This window comes from Thermobia domestica, chromosome 2 (genome assembly GCF_964235325.1).
Source record: "Thermobia domestica chromosome 2, izTheDome1.hap1.1, whole genome shotgun sequence".
In the NCBI taxonomy this organism is placed as follows: domain Eukaryota; kingdom Metazoa; phylum Arthropoda; class Insecta; order Zygentoma; family Lepismatidae; genus Thermobia; species Thermobia domestica.
Genome location: NC_137455.1, coordinates 240808688 through 240833558, shown reverse-complemented (window position 1 = coordinate 240833558; position 24871 = coordinate 240808688). Strand labels below are relative to the sequence as shown.

The following is a 24871-nucleotide window of genomic DNA, read 5'->3' as shown; positions in this document are numbered from 1 at the left end:
CATTTTCGATATTTTTAGGTATATATATATATATATATATATATATATATATATATATATATATATATATATATATATATATATATATATATATATATATAGTTTCATTTCATCATATAATGAAATGTAATCTCATAGTGACAGTTTGAACAATAATTTCTGTTTTGTTAAAGATTAAAAGATGAGAATTTTATATAAAAAGGAAAAAACATAATTAGTGATATTTAGTTCCAGAAATAGGGATGATGGAAGTCAATGTGTTGATCACACACAAAACAGCTGAAATCCATTTCCTTGACCATATTCAATTTATTTTGATCTGTAATCTTATTCATAGTTTTATTAACAGTCAAATCTAGAAGTTTTACCGTTGTAAAATTCTACTTCATTTTTTCACTTGACAAGAAAAAAATAAATATTTGCAGAATATCGAATGACACCTTGAACTGTAACCATATGTTTCTTTCTACTAGAGTCCTACCTGATCAATAATAAAATAAAAATAAAAAATAGCGACACGAAGATTCGAACACGGGTCGCGGGAATGGGAAGTCTGCACGGATCCAATTTTTTTAACACTTTATTTACATCCTTAGTATTACATATTATTTACATACTAAGGATGTATTTTCACAGGAAGATTTAACGTTAAAAAATAGAAGAAAAAAAATTCACCAAAACATATTGATAGTATATACAAAATAGCAGACGATTAAGTTAAGACAGTTAAAAAATTAGCAAAATATTTCCTCTTACGAACAATAGAAACGCTGGTAGCAGCGGATTTGAGGAAAGCAAGCTAAAGATCGGGGTGATAAGGTCCGGGGGTGGTTAACAAGTAGACAATAGTTTGTGCCACAAACAAAATAATAGTATTATTCTTTGTAACAGGATAGTAATTAAAATCTGGGTAGAGTATTAAAGCAGTGGCACGAAAAGAGGAAGGATGAACACGACATATTTTGCTTAAAAGTAGACATAACTGCTGCCAAATACTAGTGACTGAGGAACAAGTTTCGAATCTATGACTAAGTGAGTCAGGTTGTTGGCAAATATTACACAAGTTATCAGCACCAATGTTTAAGTGATACAAACGTTCTTTTGTTTCATATGCATTATTAACAATAACATACCAAAGAGATATGTGGGTATAGTTCAGAAATTTTGCATGAACATTACACCAGATACGAGACCAGTTATGAGAGGGTTGCTTGACTATTATATGTGGTGTTACTGCGGGATGAATGTTTAAATAGTGCCAATACAAGTCCTTAACAGACATGCATTCTATTTCACATTTTGCCAAAAGTGCGTAAGCCATGTCTATTATGACGTCTTTCAGATGAGGATATTTCCAACTCCACGGGAAGGCATTGATAGGTCCCTCAAGGTCAATACAAGCAAAACACGCTGCAAACACCGCTGCAGAGACAGTGCTGTGAGTAGAACACGCGACCTGACAGCTGCGATGTAACAAGAGAGCTTTGGCTTGAATGTTTACATCTAGAAACTAATGCCCCCGTCCTTGGGAAGCAAACGTAACTGAGTAGAAGACACACGTAATAATTTGCCGTGCCAAAGGAAAAACAACGCAGAACTATGTAAGGAGCGGGCGATATTGTGGGGGAGGGGATAAATCTGGGCGAGATGCCAGAGTACGCTATACCCAGTCTGTTTAAGAAACAGCATTCTGCCTAATAAACTAAAATGACGATGTTTATGAAAATAAAGAATATTTCTAATTTTTGCAGCAACGTGGGCGAAGTTAGTAGTAATGGTACGGGTGGTAATAGGAAACCATTCAATTCCTAGTATTTTAAGAGAGTCGACAACCGAAAAATAAACCCCATACTCTTGAGTACAATTGTCATTTAAACACATAATTTTCGTTTTACTGTCATTTAATTTTGCACCAGATACTGTTTGATACTTAGTTAATAAATGCAGAATATGTTGAATTTCTACAGGGCTATTCACTAAGTAATGGGTGTCGTCAACGTAGCTTTGTGCAACAATTTTAGTATTATATACAGGGACCCCTGGTAAAAAAGATTGAACAGAAAATAACAAAGGAGCCAGAGATAAACTAAATAAAATACTGGACATGCTATCGCCCTGAAGGATTCCGTTATTAAAAGGAATCGCTACACTTAAGCCACCATTAATCTTCATCTTAGTGATTCTCTGAGAATAGACACCATTAATCATAGAAATAAATTTGTCACCAAAGCCAAAGCGAGTTACCACATTAAACAAATATTGATGCTGAATTCTATCAAAAGCCTTCAGTCCGTTGAAAGAATAGCCACTGTATGATCAGTTCTACACCCATAATATGCTATAAAATCTCGAAGATTGGATAGCGCTTCATACATACGTCGAGTCTGTCCATGGCCATATTGGCAGGGGCTTAAGAGGTCTTCAATGTATGATTTCATTCGCAGAGTTAGGCAACGGGTCAAAATTTTGAGGTCCGTACACAGTAAGCTGAGAGGTCGAAGAGCATCAACGTCATGGGCGTTTGCATGTTTGGGAACCAACACAGTGATACCCGTTCGTAAGGAGGTTCCTAAAATGCAACTATCACGATACTCGTTAAAAAGGTCAGTAAGAAAGGGAGCAAGGATGTCAAGAAAAGTGACATAGAATTCCACGGGCAAGGAGTCGACACCAGTGGATTTGCCTCGCTTACCAAGTTTAATAGATGTCATAACCTCTTCTACCGTGAAGGGCTGGCTAAGACGCTCCCTGTCACCATCGGTTAAAGTATCTGGTATGTGATCAAAAATAGTATCATCACTGACAAACGAAGAAGGCTTGGCATAGAGATGTTTAAAATGTTCTATAAGATATGCAATCACATGAGGTCCCTTATATAAATGTCCATCGGGGTCTTTAAGATGCGAAATCAGCTGTTGTTTACCTCTACTGCGTTCTCCCTGTACGTGGACAGTACTAACAGATTCTGTGGAATCGGTCGAAGGAATCTTGCTACGAACAATATGGCCGTACATACATCGGCGATGCATAGAGAGAAGAAAAGCCTTAATTTGATGAAGTTGAGGCCGAACAGATTCGCCTTGAGCCTGCGCCTTCACATAGTCCCGTAAAAGCTTAGAATAATATGAATGCTGTTCACAGAAGGCCTGATGACGATGAATACTGTATTGTTTAGTAATAAAGCGAAACACAGGTTTTACACGTTTCTCCCAAAAGTTCATAAGAGTACCTTTATAGCTGCGTTTCTCCTCCATTAAGGATGCCCACTCAGCACGAATGACAGATTGGTAGTCCGCTTCAGCGAGTATCGACGTATTAAAATGCCACAATGAATTACTTTTAAGGAATGTAGTTATGGGTAAATTGATAGTCATAACGACACAATAATGATCACTAAAAATCACAGGTTCAATTTTGATGTCCTTGACGTAAGGCAATAAGATGCGGCTGACGTAAATTTGATCGAGTCTCGAGGATGAATGCGATGTTCAAAAAGTATGACCCGGAACGCTGGGAAAATAGAAACGCCACACATCGACGAGGTCGTATGTTTCAATCACTTTGTGGAGGGAAGGTGAGAAGGGGTAATGAGGCTGGGCATCTATCTCCGAAAGTACTGCATTGAAGTCTCCAGCGAAGATACAGAGGTTGGACCCATTGTATAACACCTGCATGAGATCAGTTTCGAAGAAATTGTTCCGTGCCCTAGTTTGAGAGTTCCCAGCAGGAGCATAAGTGTTACAGAACCGTATAGTCCGTAGTTGGCCCACAGTAAGTCTATCGGTTAGAGGAGTAGGATTTTCGATAAAGTCTATATCACTTCTATAGATAATTGCAGTTCCTAAGCCTTGGGGATTAAAATTAGAGCACCAGGAGTGAGTAAATAGATTGGAAAATTCAGGCAAAGCCACTTCCTGTGTGAAGAGAATATCTATCTCTGCTTTACGTATGAAATCACTCAAAGCATGTTGCTTAACCAAGGAACTTAAACCGTTTAAGTTTAGAGTGGCGATACGAAAACTATACATTTGGATCCACCAAAGAAAAAAAATGTAGAAAAGAGAAAGAAGAGGACATTAGAGAGAGAAGGGATATTACGAAGGATCCGATGCACTGTCAATCCCTTTCCTAGGACGAGACTTTGAACGGGTACGAGTAGACTCTACAATATAACTATCTTGAGACTTTATTAATTTCAAAGAAAAATCACTGTCATCACTTTCAGTTTTCTTTTTCTTGCGCCGGGTTTGGGACAAAAACACATTTTCACTTGCACTAAGGTTACTAGCAGTAGGAACAACCACATCACTGGGCAAAACACTGGCACTAGTAGGGGACTCGTTGACACTAGGTGGGGCACCAGAAGGGGACATAGAGGTAATAGTTGTCACATCAGATTGGCGGTGCACAGAGGGAACTTCATCACTGTTGAGCACACGTTGGTCAGAAAGTGTACATAAACCTGTATCAGGTTCCTTTAGAGGATCAACAATATGGTCTTCACTAATGGGAGGGGCCTCTTCAATATTCACTGTGCCGTTAGCAGAATCAATAGTATCAGAAGTCAACTGAGCTGTATGCATCATGGAATCACAAGGAAGGTGCACGGGAGGGTCAAGCGATTTGACAGCAGGAACGTCATGAGGCGAGGTCAAAATTGGGAAGGTGTTGAAATTTAGTAATTCTGATGTGGGCGTTGCGGAAGGAAGATTAATAGGAGCAGGGCGTGACAAAGGGGAAGATCGGAGTACGGTACGAGAGGATAGGGGAAGGGTACTAGAGCGACGCTTATCACAATCTTGGAAAAAATGTAGAGGACTATCACAGAAACTGCATGTCTTGATTTGAACATTATAAGTGGCCCACAATCGTAAACCTGCGATTGTCACATAGGAAAGTATGGAATGCTTAGTGTTCATGCGGATCAGCTTCCTGCCAGTACAAGTTTTATAAATGTGACCTGCATCATAGTATTCGTCTTCAATATGTTGCACCTCGCCGTACTTAGAAAGCACACTGATGATTTTAGCATTATCAAGTTCACTAGGACATACATGTAGTTTAACTAATTGCGACATATTACTAGCAGAATCAAGATCCAGAACAAATTCACTGATATCAACTTTGTACACCACTTTACCCTGTGAATCACGTAGTATTTGCTCGTAAGTAATCTGGTTTAAGTGTTTAATATGCAATATTTTCCTGTTGAAGTCCATTTCTATTGAGATAACCTGGTCCGGGGATAATTTGAAGGTTGAAGCAATCCATTCGTGGAGCTTAATCGACGTGGGACGATTACTGACAGGACGAAAATTAATTCGTATAGTATTCACTCGTAAACTAACCATGTCGCAAAATCGTTATCAAAAGACCAAAAGAATAGCACTGGGTCGTAATAAAGACATTCACAGTCCAATTCTACACACAAATGTGCCAAACACGACGAACAAAAACGAAGCGTTCGCAGCTACACACGACCTACAAGCACACAGCAGACGAGCGATGTGCACACCGCGATTGTACAGACCGAACTGATCCAATGAGCTACGGAATAAGGCACACGAAACATCTACTGTATAAATATATGGCAATAATCGTAAGCTCCACGCTGTGAAAGAACTTTTTTTCCTTTTATTAAGTTTTACGATATTTCAATAGTGTCTTGGGTGAACTGCAAAGAGATAGATCATGCAGTTATCGATTTGGTTAGGGATTGAGCTTTAAAAACTTTTAAGACATTTAATTAAATCGCGATATGGTAGCAAGGAATGTGTAGCGATTTCATTCTAATAGCAATGGGGAAAAGATTGTATACCACGGAGAACATGCATTTTCTTATGTGACAGAGAATACATCATTTGGTAGCAGGGGGTAGCCAGGATTTGATTTCAGGAGGACCACTGGCTAAATGTTCATTTGGGATGCGTCCGGGGGTTCACCCCGCAAAAAAGTTTAAATAAAACCGCAATCTTAGGCCTTATATTAACAACTTCTACAAATGTCGGGCCTTCCAAACCTCCTGGCTACGCCACTGCTTGGTAGCATCCATTCTTCCTGATCATAATCAGTCTGTGTTCACTTACACTTTCAGCCATAATTTTATTCTTCCAAGCCAAGAAGAATGCCTTCGTTCTATGCATTTGGCGTTCTTAAAAGTAAAATTATGGTATAATTAAAGGTGTGATTTTGCCATTTGAATGTAAATTTATGTCCCTTACTGACCAAAACAAATCTTATGGGCGCAATCTGCTTCCTAAGCCCCGCGTGTGTGCTTCTCCCTGTTCCCAATAGAAAATTTAGTTTAGGTATTTTCTGCAAACCTATTCGCGAGATATAGAATTTCATACTCAGTAGTTCTGTTTATTTGGTACGGGAATTAATAGAATTGGAAATAATTCGTTTGTATAAGTATAATTATGCAGAACATCGATGAATAAATGTTTTGTGTTGCTAAAAATGTATGCAAATTTTTAGGAAATTTTCTAGAGAGGTGGAAAATATTCTTCTCAGGCTGGGACAACAGTAATTAAGTTAGTGCGAAGGAAAGAAAAACTAGAGACGGGGAATTTCTCTAGCTTCCCCATACAAATAAATCACTGGTCGTAACGAACTTTTTTTCTGACGTATGACTGTCTGACACTCTGTGTGTCTCCGTGGATGAGTGAGCTAAGGCGTGGGTTGATAATCATGGTGTTTAGGAATCGAGTCCGGGCGGGGGAAGTTGGTATTTTTTTTTCATTGTTCGTTCCCCATATCTTAAAATGTTTCTCTCGTTCCCATATCATCTGATGCTCTCAACTGAGTTCTCCACTTGAATTCAACAATTGGTAATGGGATGATCTCAGGTTCAGGTGAACTTTTACATGTCTACTTACAAAATCAAAATTTGCGACAAAATATGGATGCTATCCGATCATTTTGTCTCCAATTCTGAATTTGCACATGTGAGTGTTTTTCTCCTTCATCATATTTGCATCTCCCGTTCTCCTATGTTGTCAATTATGACATAAGATGGCTTGAGAGCAAGATCTCAAGTCATAAAAGCGCTATACCGCTCTCGCTAAGCATTTGATTAAAAGTATATGTTATCATACTGTAGGAGGGGAGCATTCGCTCTTCCTACACCCCCCTGAAGTGACAGAATATTTATTCAGGTTCTGCAAAGTCATTTCAGATCAAACGACTTAAAGAGAATTCATTCCAACAGCAACAGGATTGGACTTTCATATTTTGTTTCAATTTGTCGTCTCAAATAGGACAAATATTAAGTAGTATGTTTGCCTTAAGAGCTACACGTCTAAGATTTATTTCATTTTGGAGAAATGATGCTGTAGACAGTAGTGGGAATTTGGCCCGAGTAAAGGGAATTTTCAGCTCCTGGCGATTATGCCACCCGCCTTCAATTACAGCTAATTTGGTTGCATACTCCCCGGCAAATGCTTCGGACTCATTTGCTGGAGCACCTTAGCCGTAAATCTCCATATGGCTGTACCATCCAGAAGTGTCCCTCGCTGTACAACGTGGTGGTGGGGCCAGGTTCACACAGCACCCCAATTTTGTTTTCTTAATTTTTCATGATCTATTATGGCTAAACTAAAACCCATTGTGGTACAATCCGATACTAAACAAGTACTTTCATATGACATACAAAATTCAGGCGTACCCGGTGTATTAAGGCATGATTTGAGGGCCTGCTTGATCTGGGTCCCCATTTTGTTTGGTTAATTTTTCATAATCCAGAGCGGTACAAACGAAACAAACTACGGTAAAGTCCGGTACAAGCGAAAATCTTTCAAATGAGCCAACAAAAACGTTTGTACAACTTGGGGGGGCAGGTTCACACAACCCCCCAATTTTGTTTTCTTAATTTTTCATAATCCATTATGGCTAAACTATAACTCATTTGGTACAACCCGGTACTAACCAAGTACTTTCATATGTCATACAAAAGTCATGCGTACCCGGTGTATTAAGGCATGATTTGAGGGCCTGCTTGATCTGGGTCCCCATTTTGTTTGGTTAATTTTTCATAATCCAGGACGGTACAAACGAAACAAACTACGGTACAAACGAAAATCTTTCAAATGAGCTAATTAAATCGATCCTAGAACAATGTGAGGAGGCTGCGTGAACTTGACCCCCTACTATGTTTTCTTAATTTCTCATAGTGCAGTACAGTACAAACAAAAATATTTGCGGTACAGACCGGTACAAACGAAGTACTTTTTATTGATATGCGAAAATGGTTTGTACCGAGAGGTGAGGGGGCAGGTTCACAAGGGTTCTATCGTTGTGAATAACATTGTATCCGCAGCAGGTGAAATCGAGAGTGGATGTTCGGAACAGACAAATTTTCAGAAATGACTAGAAAATTGTCTCTTTTTTTATTATTTCAAGAAAGATTTTATTTATATTAATTTGACACACAATCCTTTCCATCCGATAATTCAATTTGTTTTAACCACATCTGAAACGCCAAATATGCAAGATTTGCTTCGTTTAGAAGGAAACAAGATTCAATTTTCCTTTCAAACTAAAATAGAGGAAATCCTCGTACTTTGAGATTCTTCTCTTATCGAACAGTAATGTCTAAATAAATAAAGAAAAAAAGAAATGTAATAAAATAAAAGCTAATTAAGAAATAAAGAAAATAAAAGGAATAACATTTGACATCTTTGAATATAGAACTGACTAGTTAAGATATAATTTACGATAATGGTACCAGCTCGTTGTCTGGAATATCAAGTATAAAATGATTAAAACAAAAAAATATTGCACCAGGAACAGCGAATACGTGCAAGTGTCTCACAATCACAACAAGCGCCGATTGCAAAATGGAGAGCGAATGTGCTCGGAGAATCGAAATGAGAATGACCAGCCGCCATTTTGTCAAGGGTAGTTTTAGAGAGTCGAGACTTCTTCCGTATTCTTTCATTTTCCAACAGTTTTCCAACGATATGCTTCTTGACCCAACCTTGATATTTAAAAAATTTGAGTAGGGCCCAGTCTTTGGCCCTGTGAAGGACACTGGGGCAAATATTTTTATTTTCAATCATTATACTTTTAAAACGATGACACACGTGTTTCCTGTTTTGACATCTGTCTCACCATTTCCGGTTTCTTTTCGGGTAGAAGGTGGCCTTAGGTTTTACGATTACGTTTTTGCTAACATTTTGACCGGTAGCCACTTTGCACAGCGTAATTTTAAAAAGTAGAGACTTGTTCGTCTTCTTTCATTCCCAACAGCTTTCCAACGATATGCTACTTGATCCCGTTGAGATTTGCACTTTTTAGGATGGACTCACCTGGGACCCTACCGGTGACCCTAGGACATCACTTTTTGCTTCATACGTTGTACTTCTAAAAGACAAAATAGTGTTTTGCTGTTTTGACATCTGTCTTATCATTTGCGATTTCCAGGTGTACCAACGGACTTTCCAGACACATTGTATATTAATATAATTCGCACACTATATGAATTCGGAAACTTTTAATACAGTTTCATAATAGGCGTCATTAGTACTTTCGATTTCTGTATAAACCATCTTCCACTTCAATATATAATCTTCCTCTCTTTCCTTGTAAGTGTAGCCCATGTCAAAACTACTGACAGAAATATGGACAATGCATTATGATTATTTTCCAGAACATTCTACTTAAATATCACAGGAATTTCATCTTCTGATTTGCTTAGTTGTGAAAAATTATAATATATTGCTATACTGTGTAAAGTGTGTGTATTGTCACTGATTTCTGATGACAATCAGAAACAAGATTAAGAGACAAATAGTAACAATTTGCTATTAAGGTGTAGTGTAACTACTTCCTTTTAACAAACATTTTTGGCTTAACTTTCAGGCTTATCTCTTCCCTCTCAACTTTGGGTACGGAAATGCAAGAAAATATTTAGAATTTGATTATTGATTGCAGTATATTTCAAGCATAATTTCTCAGATCTAGACCTGTGCGATATGCCGATTTATCGATATTATCGATATCGATATTGAAACATATCAACTTTTGATATCGCAAATGTATCAATATATCCATATCCTAAATTTTCTATATCGATCTTGAGGGGGAGGCGAGGCATAGGGGTCTTTAAGACTTGTGATGGATGAAGAAACAAAACTGAATTTTTAAACTAATGTCTTCCAATAGCAATTTCTTTATTACCACAAATTGCAATATTGTGCCGGTGCTGTGTCGTCAGTTGTAGCTCAGAATAATCTCTAAAAATACTCATAGAATAATGTAACAATTGGGGATGGAACTGATGCACACCACGGTATTTAACAACTAAATTATGATTGAATTTAAATAAAATTCAAATGTTTCTAATTTTGAAAAATGACTAGTAGGGAAAAGGTGAGAGAGAGAGAAAGGTTATGATTGAAAGATAAAGGACGAGCACTAGCCTGATAAATCTATCGAGACTGGCGTCGTCCTGGTCATCTTGCACGATGAATGTTTTCCCTTGAAGCAGCCTGGATAACTGGACAGTCAACACCTGAATTTCAATCCTGTTGATCTGCAAGGGGCGTCGAGTTCTCTCGTCTTCATGCGTTTCCAATGATGTTTTCCCACATCTTCATTCCACTACTCTGCTAACAAACATAAAGGTGTCTGCGGCGATGAACCGACAGAATGATACTCTTCACGTATGGAGTCGGTCGTCCTCCAATGGTGGGATCTGTTTGTCTCCGATGATCCTGCACCTATCTTGATCGTGTGTCGAATACCCCTTGTTGTTTTGTTCCTTGTGGTTTTCTTTGGCTGTAGAATGATGAGTTTTCAAAAGTTCATGTTTCTTTCGTTAATAATTTAATTTAATAAAATCATCGAATTTAGTGAATTACATTAGAATTTATACAATTATCTTATCGTCACTTCATATCCAATACACAGTTACTTCACAATATAAATAAATCCACTTGGGAATTCGCAATATTATATACTGTAATTTCTTAGGCGCCAAAACTTTTTCGTTCTCGAAAAAAGAAAGAAAAAAGCACCTCTTGAAAGCAAGTGCATCGAACTTTGACCTAGAATTTATCATAAGAATTTTTTGTTCCTCTCTCTTGGAGATTTCCATACCATTTGGCCTTTGAGACCGCTGATTGACAAAAACTGCACACGTTACCGCTATATGCAGACGTGCTCTTAGGCAGAGCCAGAGATTTGGAGGGAAAACCAGTTTTCAATACTATTATTATTATTAGAACAATTGGGTTCACAAGTAGGGTCCCATCTTGCATGGGAGGCCCGCAAGTCTGCTACGCCAATGCTGTCCCTTTGTGTTTGTCTCTCTTTCCGTTTCTTGTGGATCTTTATTGTGCTGTTAGGTTTTCTATTTCTTACCATTCATGTTGTTTGAACTGCTTCAGTAAGATCGTTTTGTAACATTTTATGTCATCCATTTCCCTTTCAATAATAAAACCGTCATTCTTAACAATTTATTTTATTGTCTTATTTGCAGTTTGCCACACTGATATAATTGTAACAAAATTGAGGTTTGGTCCAATGACTCTAATTTTCAACAAAGCCAACGACTGTGCTTTTTGGGTTTCCTACTATTGCAGGAAAAGAATAATTGCAGGCGGTAATGCATTTTTGGTGCCGTGTATACAATACACTGACCAGACAAAACATTGTTACCATCCACTACCAGACGTTGAGCTCTACCGAATATTCGGAACTGAACATTAGGAACATTCCGTTGCTTTATTGTCGTAAATCAACCACTAACTACAAATATATTTACCAATAAAATATGTTATATTTACTATTAACATAAGTGGTAACTTCACAATAGTTTACAAACGCAAGCAAAGTAACAGAAACATTAAGAACACAATGAAGCCCTCTTTATTATTTGCCTGTCCCAGTTCTTTCTTCTACTAGAAACACATGTCAAACGTAGCACACACTATCTCCTAAATGAATAGCGGTCGTTCAAAATCGGTTCACATTATCGCTTGCAGCGAGATTCTAGCGTCAATTTTTGAGACACAAATACCCATTTATATTTAAAAATATTGTATGTTATATAATATGCAGAATTGAAGTTGGCTCTCATAATCATTTAACGGAATTTTAACACGAATACCAAACTGTAACATTTGCCTTTTCTTTCTCCACGTGTATCTTTGTTACTGCTTTGTCGTGATACTTTTTCTATTAGATATATGTCAAACATCCTGTCTCATAAACAGATGGTTATGTCAAAAATGAATCACATTCTCATATGATGGGAATATAAAGCCTAAAATAGCGATTGTTGCAGAACAAACAACAACCAAACAAAATTAAGATCACCATTCTAGTATCCTTTTTGTTACTAATAACCACTGATATTCTTCCTTCTATTGACAAATACTTCTACTTACTAAGGGGAACTAACCCCTCGTGACCTTTGATTTCCACTCCAGTTTTGATTTCAGGCTTTCTGGCCGCGGGACCATTTCTACCCGGCCCCTTTTGACTCTAACCCTTCTGTCGCGGGGCCCTTTTGACGTGCGGTCCTTTAGACTCGGGCTCTTTTGACTCTGGTACTTTGGTCGCGGGGCCCTTTTGACCTGGGCCGTTTTGACGCGTGGCCCTTTTAACTCGGGCCCTTTAGTCGCAGGACCCTTTCGATCCGGGCCGTTTTGACGCGGGACTGTTTTGACTCGGGCCTTTCTGTCCTCGCCCTTTTGTCTCGGCCCTTCTGACATGAGTTTTGCGATTTTTTGTTTAGACAAATGTCAAATCTGAGGATTTGCTTAAGTTGGTGGTGTGTAATTTTATATTTGATCTCTTATTAAAAGTAAAAAATACATGTTTCTTTATTTTCTAAAATGTCAAAAAAAAAAAGAGGCACTTTAATAATATTCAAAGTTCCGATTTTGTTTTTCCTTAAGTGTATTCTAACCTTGCAAAGTACTGGCACTATATTACTACTACTACTACTACTACTACTACTACTACTACTAATAATAATAATAATAATAATAATAATAATAATAATAATATCAGAAAGGAACATAAACGTAAAGAAAAAATACAATATATAGGCAGACATCATTCAGGTCATTCAGATAGGCGCCGTTTGTCATCCAGGCAAAACCCTGTAATGAGGAGATTCACTATCTGTCCACTAGAGTGCAGTACTGCATGGGTGGAGATATCTTTCTTGGTTTTGAGAAAGTTTTAGTATGTAAACAGTAAAGACAAATATGGGTTTGGAAGATTTTCTTAATGACAGCTACAAGATTCTTGCAGATTGGCAACGTACCTTAAGAGTATATCGGAATTATGAAGCCTCTTAACAAGAATCTTTCGCGATGGAAGAAACAATGAAAGCTTGGATCGAAAGGTGAAATGAGTTGCTAAGCGAGAAGAGCAAACTAATCGCGTAAAACTTTTCCAGATTGTTTTACGTTTATTGTTTCATTCTTTCACATTTTAGAAATTTACAATTGTCTCATATAGAGAATTATTTCTTAAATTGTGAATAACAATGATATTTTATATTAGATGTGTATCAATTCTATTCTTCCGTGTATAGTCTTGGGGCCATACATAGAACCTGTTGGAAATGTTGCGTATACGGTATTTCTATTTTGAAATAGTTTGTATGGTATTAGTGGACTATTTGTGGGTTGGTCACGTGATCGGGATAGTGCGCAATTTCTCCCAATATGGCCTCCAATATGGCCGACCAGCCAAAGTGCAAAGTTTGTTAAAAAAAAAGTACATATCTCCTAAACTAATAGTCCAATCTTCATGATTTAGAAACTAAATGACGTAGAAGGTAACAGACTATAATAAATTAACTAAAGTGTTTGACTAATCATTGAAATAAACATCTATAAAAATAATTTTATATGAAAACTTCCATTTTTTATGATGAGTATAACTCATATTTTTAAACATGACAAATAAACAACTGGAATGATCGAGAAAAACATTTTTAACTTAAAAGGGTATTAAAACATCTTTCATTTGACACATAAATCATTAAGATCGGTTAAGAAACAAAGAAGATACAACGAATTACTTGGGAGCATACATAGGATCTGTTGGAGAAAGTTGCGTATACGGCGTTTCTCTTTTCGGATAATTTATGTGATGTTGATGGACTAATTATGGGTTGGTCACGTGATCGAGATGATATGCGTTCTCTTTGAGTTTTGTTTCAAATTTTAACCCTTTGCGGACAGTAGTATATATAGATTTTATTTAGAGTTACGTCACTTGCTTGCATATATATTATTGAATTACAGTGAATTGGTTGCTTATAATACCTTCTTCTGTTATGTATCGTTTCAGATATTTTTTCTACATCATTTGAAGTGGAGGGAACAATTTTAATGTGATCTCCGATCAAAAAGAATTAGAAAACAGAAAACAATGCGAATCCAGTATGAATTGTGTGCAAGATCCAGACTCGAGGAAAAAAGGGGACAGACAGTTGTAGAGAAAACATTTCATATTCTTCACAGAATCTCCAGGATGGACTGTTACATAAAGTGGAGTTCAGTGAAATTTATTATCACATTGAGAGTTGTAGACCCTATGTGTTAAAAGCGAGCCGGATAGAAGAACGAATAGAATCAGTGGAAAATGTTTGTGTTGGTGGTGACAGTGGTAACTACGAAAAAGATCGAGTTTAGCGCAATCGGAAGAACATTTCCGTAAGGGAACGGTACGTTGTGTCTGATCAGATATCAAACAAAACTGACAAAAAATTCTACAGGATTTGTGAAAGAGACAGAGCTGCTCAATTTCCCTCAGCATCTCCATTCTTTCAAGATGATGTGTTCTCAAGGACAAGCACTTTAACAGACGAAGGTAGTGTCTATGCCAGTGATATCATGTATCATCGCCAATGCATGAGCACGTGTTTGTTAAAATACACTAAGGCTACCAACAACCAGGAAAAAGAAGTGAGTCCTGTTGTTTCAGAAGCATTTAAGAAATTTCTTGAGACGATTTCGTTTCCCGCCAAAGGATTTGAACTTTCTCAGCTGTGCTCCTTCATGAATGAAGAATGCAAATCTACCGAATATGTGACAAACAAGATGCTTAAGAAGCTATTGATAAATCATTTTGCTGAAGAAATAATGTTTGCTTATCCTAAAGAAAAGAACAAATCGCAGTTAGTTTACTCATCACAAGTGCGTATTCCAGATGTTGTTGATAAAGTGAGGAATTCTAGGATGTACATAGTTTTACAGTAGGAAAGTTGAAAAGAGTTTTCAAAAATTATGATTTTCAACTTGAAAATTCCGTTTGGATCAAGAGAATCTTACAATTGCTCTAAAAGACTTCGAATAAAATCGTCCTGTAGTGTGGGAGAACATTATTAGTTCTATTTTTCCTTCCTACAAATATTCTGACATTCAAAAAAAGGCGGATGTTCTTTTTCAGATAATGTACTATATATTTCATGGTGGTGGTAAACGAATGCCTCTCCACGGAAGCACTGCTCAGGCTATCCACGAAGCATGTAAATCGAAAACGCTCGTCACAGCTTTCAGCCATCTTGGGTTATGTATAAGTTATGAAACTATGCAACGGATGAATCACTTACTAGCATCTAGAATAGTTGCACTTAGTGAAGGCCATAGAGTATCTGTTCCACCAATTATTTCGACCAATAAACCAATCAGAGCATCCACGGACAACTTTGATCACGAGGAGCATACTGCGTCTGGAATGGGACGGACACACAATACAGTATTGGTTTTATTTTAAGATGGTGAAACAACTTCTGAAAAACGCAGTGTTCGTAATAGTTGTTGTTACGAGTACAAATTCGGAAAGAGGGAAAAGAAATTTAGTGACGTTTGGAATGTCAAAACTAATTAATTCGAAAGGCCAAAAATACGTGGAAATGTTTCGGCAGACTTTTCTCCTGCCGAACCAATGACCAACCATGAAGTAAGGAAGATATCACTAACTACCGATCGAATTTGGTTTCTGAGTCGTTTTCTGCTGTCAACTAGTAGTACTGTGTGTCAGATTTCAGAGGAAGTGTGTATTCCTTCTTGGAGTGCTTTCAATTCGCTGCTCAGCGTTAAAGTCCTATGACTAAGGCAGCCCCAATGCCTCTATTAGCTTATCCATCGACAGATGTATCAGTTGTGTATACTACCATGGTTAATTTTCAGGATGTTCCTTCTCAAGTTGTTCAAACTTAAGGCTCACTTTGGTGTAATGAGGGAGTATATCGATTGGCAAAGGAAATTCAGTTGTGGTTTCCAGAACGGTTTTCAAACATATTTCTAGGTCTAGGATCTTTTCCTATTTCCAAAGTCATTATGTCATGTTTTGAAAACTATTTGCGTTGAAATAGGATCAAGGAGACTCTCATTGAGGTTGATATATTTGGTCCAAATGTTGCAGAAAGTGCTCTTAATGGTTCTCATTATGCTCTGGGAGTGCATGCATACTTTCTAGTTGCAGAGGCCACGGAACGTTTACAGTGGGAGACATTTTTCAAAACCTGTGACTCCAGGAAATACGCAGACTTGATTGATCGTTTTCACGTATTGCAGAAAGTATTGAAAGAAGAAAAAGTTGATTCAATTCAGTTTGAAGTTGGGCAACTTCACCTTCTCATTCAACAACTTAATACAGACTTAAATTTATTTGTCAACGAAGGATGTGGGAAATCAGAAATGTTCAAGTATTGGAACGAAATCGTTCAAAACTTGTTTCCTATTTTACGAGACTTGATTCGTAGCGACAGGGAAGGTAATTGGAAACTGCATGTGTCCGCTTTCCTCAGAGCGCTACCATTATTTTTTTGCTTTGGAAAGATAAATTACATGAGGTGGGGAAGTACTCACTTTGAAGACTGTCTTAAACTAGCTGAAGAGCATCCAAATGTGTATGAAGACTTTTTACGAGTGCATTCCATTGTGCAGCAAACTAAAAGACATTTCAGTAGTGTCGCTATGGATCAGGTATTAGAGCAGGTGTACAACAAGCCTGCAATAGGTCCCAGTGGAATCATTGGAATAACCCGCAGAAAAGAATCTGTAGCGCAAAGAAATCTCATTCAACATGAAAAGACTGCAATTAAATATCTTTTTCTTACTTTATGTCGGATGCAATTCTATGACGGATGCGTGACGCACCATTAGTTTTCAGAAACACGAACAGCTTATGATGAAAAACTAGTGACAAGACTTGTGAATTTCATCGCTGAAAGGGGCAACCCATTTGCCTTATCCGATGATGGAATTCAGAACATCATCACAGGTCGTCGTTTCACTGAAGAAGTAAAGAAATTTAAGCTAGAATATGTTGATATAGGAGAGAAGCAATACCAGGAATTTAGGAGAGATGTTTTGTTGAGAAAACAAAGAAACTGCTTTCACCCTTACACCGGATGAAGAACAATGTGTTTTATTCAGATCCAAAGAAGTCAATTGATGTTCAGAAGGAAACCATTAACGCTTTGCAACTTGTAGATATAACACATGAAAGGAGCTATTCAATCGATCGTCTGGTATATTGAGAACTCACATCTAGTTCTTTTTACTTGATGAGAGATGGATTCCTCCGTAAATCTCAAAAGTCAGAAATGGTTTGTGAGCATGAGAAAGATTTACCTGATGGAATGGTATTGAAGCAACTTCCCGAGTCCACTCTTCCAACCGCCACGATGATTGACTTCATGCTTCATGCTAGGACGGTAGCAGCAGCCGGTGGAAAGTCATTGCAGACCTTTGGAGATCTAGTAAAGAGTGTGTTTCAAAGAATACTTCATTTATCAAAAGGATCTGTGAGGGTAGATATTGTTATGAATGTTTACTTGGAAGGAAGCATTATGTCGTCAGAGAGGAAGAAGAACGGCTTGTACTTTTATACCTTGGAATTTAAGAAGAGAAGACTTCTTCAAATGTGGGTTTTGTGTGGCACAGGGTCAACAACCAGATATTTACCAGTTCACACATTTATTTACTACATTCCAGAACCTTTTATCAACGTTTTCCCAGCTGTCCATGCGTTGTCTGGATGCGACACCACAAGCAAATTTTCAACAAAACACGCTGCTGTTAAACGTGCGAATGAGACCCCAACTTTTGGAACATTTTGGGAAGAATAAGTTAAACAATGTAGTGGTTCAACAAGCTGAGTCATATCTTGCAAATACCATAAAAGCAAACTATACCACACTGGATGAACTCAGAGTTACGGAATATCACAAAATGAAACGTATTGATTTCACAAAGCTCCCACCAACATCATCATCAACACACTTACACATAAAAAGAGCGTATCTTCAAAGTCAACGTTGGTACAATATTCTTCAGAATTACACACCACTTAATCCAGCGGACTATGGTTTCGTAGAAGAAGACGGTGATTGGTTACCATCTGTAGTAGAAGAAAGACTTCCAACGGATTTGTCTGTACCGTGCACATGCAAGAAATGTGCCAAAACCACTGTCTGCAAGTGTCGTTTAGCAGTGATTTCGTGCTCGAAATTCTGTGAATGCGGTCTGAATGGTTGTAATAACCCATACAACTAACATGCAAGCTGTAGCACCAAATAACGAAGTTCATATAATAACATTGTTTTGTGTCATTCTTTTGTAACATCCAAAATAATGTTTATTTTTTTGTTGTTGTTTTGCTTGATTATGTTACTATAATATCATCATTTGTACTATGTACACTGCGTATTATTTCTGATACTATAACAATTGTTACTACATACTTAATTAAAAATTATAAGTATTGAGAGTAAAGATTGTCATTGAAAGCTTGAACTTAACAAAGAAAACTTATTAAAAGATTGAACTTATCAAATTCCTCTAACTCCTAAGATTGTAACTTTTAATTTTAAATATTTTCCAACATCTTGGAAAAATTTGTTCATGTCAAATCTTTTGATCAAACTGGAAACAATCCCATGCAGCAGTAACGAGAATGGTGCTCTATAAGTGTGTATTCAAATATACGTAATGACGTCATCAACCTCTCCTCTGTGGGCGCAAAAACCTAAGGAGCCTATTTAATCTTTAATAAAAAACGTGCAAAACGTGCACCATGTGGTCAACCAATAATTAGTCCATCAACACCACATAAATTACCCAAAAAGAGAAATGCCGTATACGCAACTTTCTCCAACAGATCCTATGTATGCTCCCAAATAATTCGTTGTATCTTCTTTGTTTCTTAACCGATCTTAATGATTTTTGTGTCAAATGAAAGATATTTTAATACCCTTTTAAGCTAAATAATGTCTTTCTCGATCGTTCAAGTTGTTTACTTGTCATGTGTAAAAATATGAGTTATACCCATCATAAAAAATCCAAATTTTAATATACAATTATTTTTATAGGTGTTTATTTCAATGGTTAGTCAAACACTTTAGATAATTTATTATAGTCTGTTACCTTCTACGTCATTTAGTTTCTAAATCATGAAGATTGGACTATTAGTTTAGGAGATACGTGCTTTTTTCACAAACGTTGCACTTTGGCTGGTCGGCCATATTGGGAGAAATTGCGCACTATCCCGATCACGTGACCAACCCATAAATAGTCCACTACTACCATACGAACTATTTCAAAATAGAAATGCCGTATACACAACTTTTCCAACAGATATGGTCTGGCCCCAAGACTAGTATGATTTTGTGCCCTTGAATCATAAATATTTTTTCGGGAGGAAAATCACGAGAACATTCTTCTAGATGCGTAAAACCAAGACATTCACGAAAGGAAATCGCCACATTCCGAAATATGAACTATGGTAAGAAAGTGTACACTAAATCTGGAGACACGGTTATCTTTTTTTTTTTCTTTTTTGTTTTAGGTCTCTTGGATTCGTCACCGTGATATTCACATTTTAACTGTAGGCAGCTACACCTATACAAGTGATCAAAGATTTCAGGCAATTCACCATAGAGACAACGAAGAGTGGACGTTACAGATAAAATGGGCCCAGAAGAGAGATGCAGGGATCTACGAATGCCAGATTAGCACACAACCTCACAGAAGCTATTTCGTCACGCTTAATGTTGTTGGTAAGTTAAAGCTACTTTCTTACAAACTAAAAGCTAAGATTATTCATTATTCAACTTTCAATACTTCTCTAACGAAATCACAATACTTTTTCAGTTCTCTATTGTCATAAAAGTTTCACATTTGAGAAGGAGTAAGATAAAATTATGTTATGCTTTGAAATAAATTATATATTTAGTTTCATTTCACGCATGTTAGCAAAACTTACCAGACGATTGTAACTCACCTGACGCTTGCCCGTCAGACTTCACAATTTTTGTGGCAACGTTAGAGAGTTAATTCTACTCACAAGAGAAAATCAATAAGATAGAAATATGAAGGAAGGTAGAAATGGGCCTTATTTCTGTGTTATGGTTTTCAAAATCTGTCAAGAAATCAATTCTCAGAACAGATTACCTAGAAAACCTTTACTTTCCAGGAAGTAGTAAGGATAGTTTAGAGGTCGCCGTCACACACTGTTCAATCGTTTCAGTAACATCTAAGACTACTCTATACAAGGCAGAGTCCGACAAGTCTCTCTTCCTTCTCACAAGGAACCGACATGAACCTGTCATCCAAACATCTGAATCAAACCTAGTCCATTCGGTAAACATAACAAAGATTTGCTCATGCACAAGAAATTAGGTGCCATGGACAACGGAGTAAGTCCCTGGGTCCCATTAAACCTGTTACTGTAAAGAAAATCGTAGATTCGCAGTGAAATAGCTATTACATCAACACTGTATATTGGAAAGTCATAGTTTACAGTTCATTTTGTTCAGCATAAAACAAGCTTTCCAGAAGTGCTATGTATTGTTGACCATAACATACTTGAGCAGGGAAAATTGGAAGAATGTCGGGAAAATTCCCTCCAGAAATCCCTGCCATCAATTTTGGACCCCTATGGAATGGCCCTGGGGAAAAGTACACAATCTAAGTGTATCTCAAAAAATACTATAGGGGATAAGAAATGTGTACCAAGTTTTGTATTAATAGACGGAGTAAATATGAGGGAAAAGCTTGTATACCAATACACGCTTTTCCCTCATACATATTCCGCTATTTTCATCGTTTCTCAAGAGATTTCATCTCTACGGTATGGATAGTAAAGTGCAAACGTAAAGACAATTTGAAACCTCAAAATACTAAAAAAAATTCTACTCATTAGGAAGTTTAGTTTATCAAACTCTTTTATATATAATTTTGGGGCCGCGGTTGCTCAGTGGTAGAGCGCTTACCTCTGGTGCTTGGGGTCCCTGGTTCCATCCCAGCCCCCGCTAAGTGAACTTTGTGGTGACAAACATCGTGTGCGTAGGTTTCGTCGTGGTTCTCTCGTTTCCTCCCAATTTCTTCCTTCCACCATTTCAATCATTACTCATTTTCACCGTCTCCTTTAGCCTAACCGGCATAACTTTGGGACGTAAAACTCAAAGATTTCATTATTCTTTATATATTTGGTAAACTGGGCGTGGGAGATCCGGGTTTGATTCTCGGCGGGAGCTCATGTGGTTCGGATTCCACGTTAATCACTAGGTCTAGGTCTCATATAGCCTCGCTGCAGAACGGGACGTTAAATTCAAAATCAACTCAACTCCTTTATATATTTACACTGTCTGTCCGTCCGACCGGGAGACAAAAAGTCTAGACTAGTTGATGAGTAACTATGAATTTTGGCCAGGTTGTAGAGGGTGAAAGTTAACAACTGAATTCATTGATGCAGGTGATATTCAAAGCGGAAGTCTTGGAAATTAATCATTTCCGTTTTTAACGTTGATTACTATAGAGAAAAAAGGAGAATAGATAGCGAGAAGCCATTTCTTGTAACCTACTAAGCGACCTAAAATACATTTTATCTCCATCCTTAACTTTGTTCTAAAACCGGAAATAGTAGAAATCATACAACTTCCGGTTTAATATAGATCTCTTATAGAACAAAATCGATAAGAGATAGTAAGAGTTCTCTTTTTGTCAAATCGATACAGTGTGCTAAGAATAGGTACCATCTTCTCTCTTTACACAATATTCAAGTCGGAAGAGCAAAAACGATAATTGGTAGGGAGAAGAGGCTTTCTGTAATCAATTATTCCATAAAATACATTCCATTTCCATCCCTAACTTTCTACTAAAATGAGAAGTGATATAAATCTACTATCATTTCCGGTTTCAATATTGAGAAGATGTTCGATATACACAGAACTGACTGACGCTGTACACGTGACATTGCTACTTGTTTCTGTAGTGAAGATAATAACCTATGTATATAACTTTCTTTGAAAAGTTTAAAAAATCAGGAATTATGTTCAAGAAACAAGAACATGATAGTAAAGTTGAATAGTATGATAAATGAATTGTAAAGTTTCGTGGCTGTTATTTCTGTCTAAAAGTGGTGCTGAGCACCTATGAAATTTTACGAGATTGTAACGAGAACGTCCATGAATGAGTTTTTGCAATTTCATGGTCCAAAATCATACCAACAAGGACAAAATTTGTAAAAAGGGTGTCTGAGTTGATATCAAGCCGGTTACCGCATGTGTCTTTTATGTAATCGACCGAAAACTATTATTAGAATTAAGGATTGGCACATAAACAATAGTAGTTCAGCAGCTCAGGCTGAACAAAAGAAAATGAAAATGTTACTCAAGTAATCATACAATAAGGGCTAAGTATCAGTAATATAACATCGAATAGAAATGTTCCTTAGTTTATCTCATAAAATCTATCGGTGTTTAGTAAAATAATCTTTAATTTAAGGTATTTTTTGTAAATATGATATATGTGTGATGCGTAATTTCTTACATGAATTAATTTCTTAGACATTAGATAATTACTTCTCATTTGGCAATGGGTAATGTTCCTCGTTCTCTGGGATTTCGCATAAAATAATTGAATAAAAGTAAAACTAAATGTGGTGAAAAATATTAATACTGTTAAGTTACAAAATTCAAAATAAGAATGATTTTTATTTTCCCCGCACTGTACGTTACTTTCATTCGGAATATCTGTATTATTATATCTCCCTCCAATAAAAGTGTAAAAGATTAGAAAACAAAATCTATGCATTGCTATAGGCGAAGGAAACGTCTTCGCACAAAACTATGTATCAGAGACCTTTCCCAAAAACTGCGAAGAGGACCTCGAGGCTATCCTGTCTCCATTCAACATCACGAATACGTCGAAGGTCAGGTGGCAAAGTATGGCTCGTCTCATATCTTCTTATCTTGTCTTCCATCAAACTTTAACAGCTAATTGTTGAACTTTGTACCCTAATACTTGCTGTAGTGCCATCTTCTACCTTATGCACATTATTTCGATGATTCAATGTGGAGGTTTACGCTTGGTCATGATTCAATACTAAAGGATTATACTTGGTCATGCTCCACTACAGTGCAGTTAACGAAAACTGGTTTCTAACAGATAGATGAACGTTGTATAAACAAAACGAACGGAGGGTTGTTCGCCAATCAATGAAGTATTACCTGTTTCTAGGCAACTAGGGTCACTGATCGCGTTGTTGCCAATAATTGACTGTTGAATCTGTTAGATGGTTATTATTTCTGTTCTGATGTAGCAGTATCTGTCTAGTAGGTGTGTGTATGTGTGTTGTAGCGTATGCTCCTTTAAGTGTTCTTTTCTAAAACGCTGTTTTCACGAAGATAAGTATGACAACTAAAGATCCTGGAATAACAAACAATTAGGGATCCTGATCGGTAGCGTATCGAAGGAAGGTTGGTGAGGATTTTAACTCCTCTCATTGAGTTGTACAGTTAGATGTGAATGGGTAGGATATACTGTATATTTATCCAGGCACGGAATGGATTAAAATAGAAGATATATATATATATATATATATATATATATATATATATATATATATATATATATATATATATGTTTCAGCGCATTTTTGTGGCGCACTATTAATTGAGATTGCATAGTGCATAGGCTTTTATGATATATAACCATAAATGGGATCATCTCTCATAAAAAGCACTACACTTTGAACAGATTATTTAGGCATATGTCTATCTGAATTTCACGGATGAATTACAGTAAAACCTCGTTAACACGAATCGTAACGGACCGGAAACTCAAGAATTCGTGTTTAAAGAATTCATGTTAACCGTACGACTTAAATTTTATTTTTGGAATACAGTTTTTTCCATACATACGCACTACAATATATTTGTATACACACTACAATATGCAAACTATACATACACACTACAGTATATTATGCACGTTGTCATAAAAAAAAAGCTACAGTACCTGTATTCTCTTATTTAGAAGATTAAAAAGAACGTTTATGTTACCGCATACATTAATTCTCTTTATAGCATCAGTTTGCAACATCACAGAAAATTCACTTGAGAGGAATATACTACAGCAATACTGTAACTGCACTGTAACTTAAAGAAACGTATTCGCAAATCATTTTCTAGTGAAAAATTCCTGATTATTGCGCTCTCTTACACGGAAACGAAAATATTTGGTAACTTCACGGCCAACTGTACTCATGGCTTCCGCAAAACTTGCTGAAAACTACCATTTTTAGTTTTGTTAGCAGATCTATACTTGTCTGGTTCCTCTTGGCCATGTTCGTCCTCTTGGCCATAATTAAGGAGAGAAAATAGTGGAGAGAAAATAAGGGAAGAAAAACACATATTTCTTCTATCTCTCTTATATACTAGGCAATTTTCTTCTGTATAAATACAGTTAAACTCTAAAAAACTGACCTGAAAAAGAACATTGAAAGTTCGTGTTAAATGAAAACCTCTAACGACGCGATGAATTAAACATGAGTTCGTATTTCGTGCTAACCGAACTTCATGTTAACCGGTAACACTTCCTATAACATAACG

The 24871-nt window shown here is 36.9% G+C and overlaps 1 protein-coding gene across 2 annotated transcripts in view; it reads left to right on the top strand.

Moving 5' to 3' along the window:
• LOC145678411 (zwei Ig domain protein zig-8-like) overlaps window positions 1-24871 on the top strand; it is a 998947-nt gene that overhangs the window by 522184 nt on the left and 451892 nt on the right. For both annotated transcript variants that reach the window (XM_081748532.1, XM_081748533.1), the window contains exon 3: window positions 19825-20035. In XM_081748532.1, the coding sequence (XP_081604658.1) occupies window positions 19825-20035 (211 nt within the window). The remainder of the gene's footprint in view (window positions 1-19824; window positions 20036-24871) is intronic.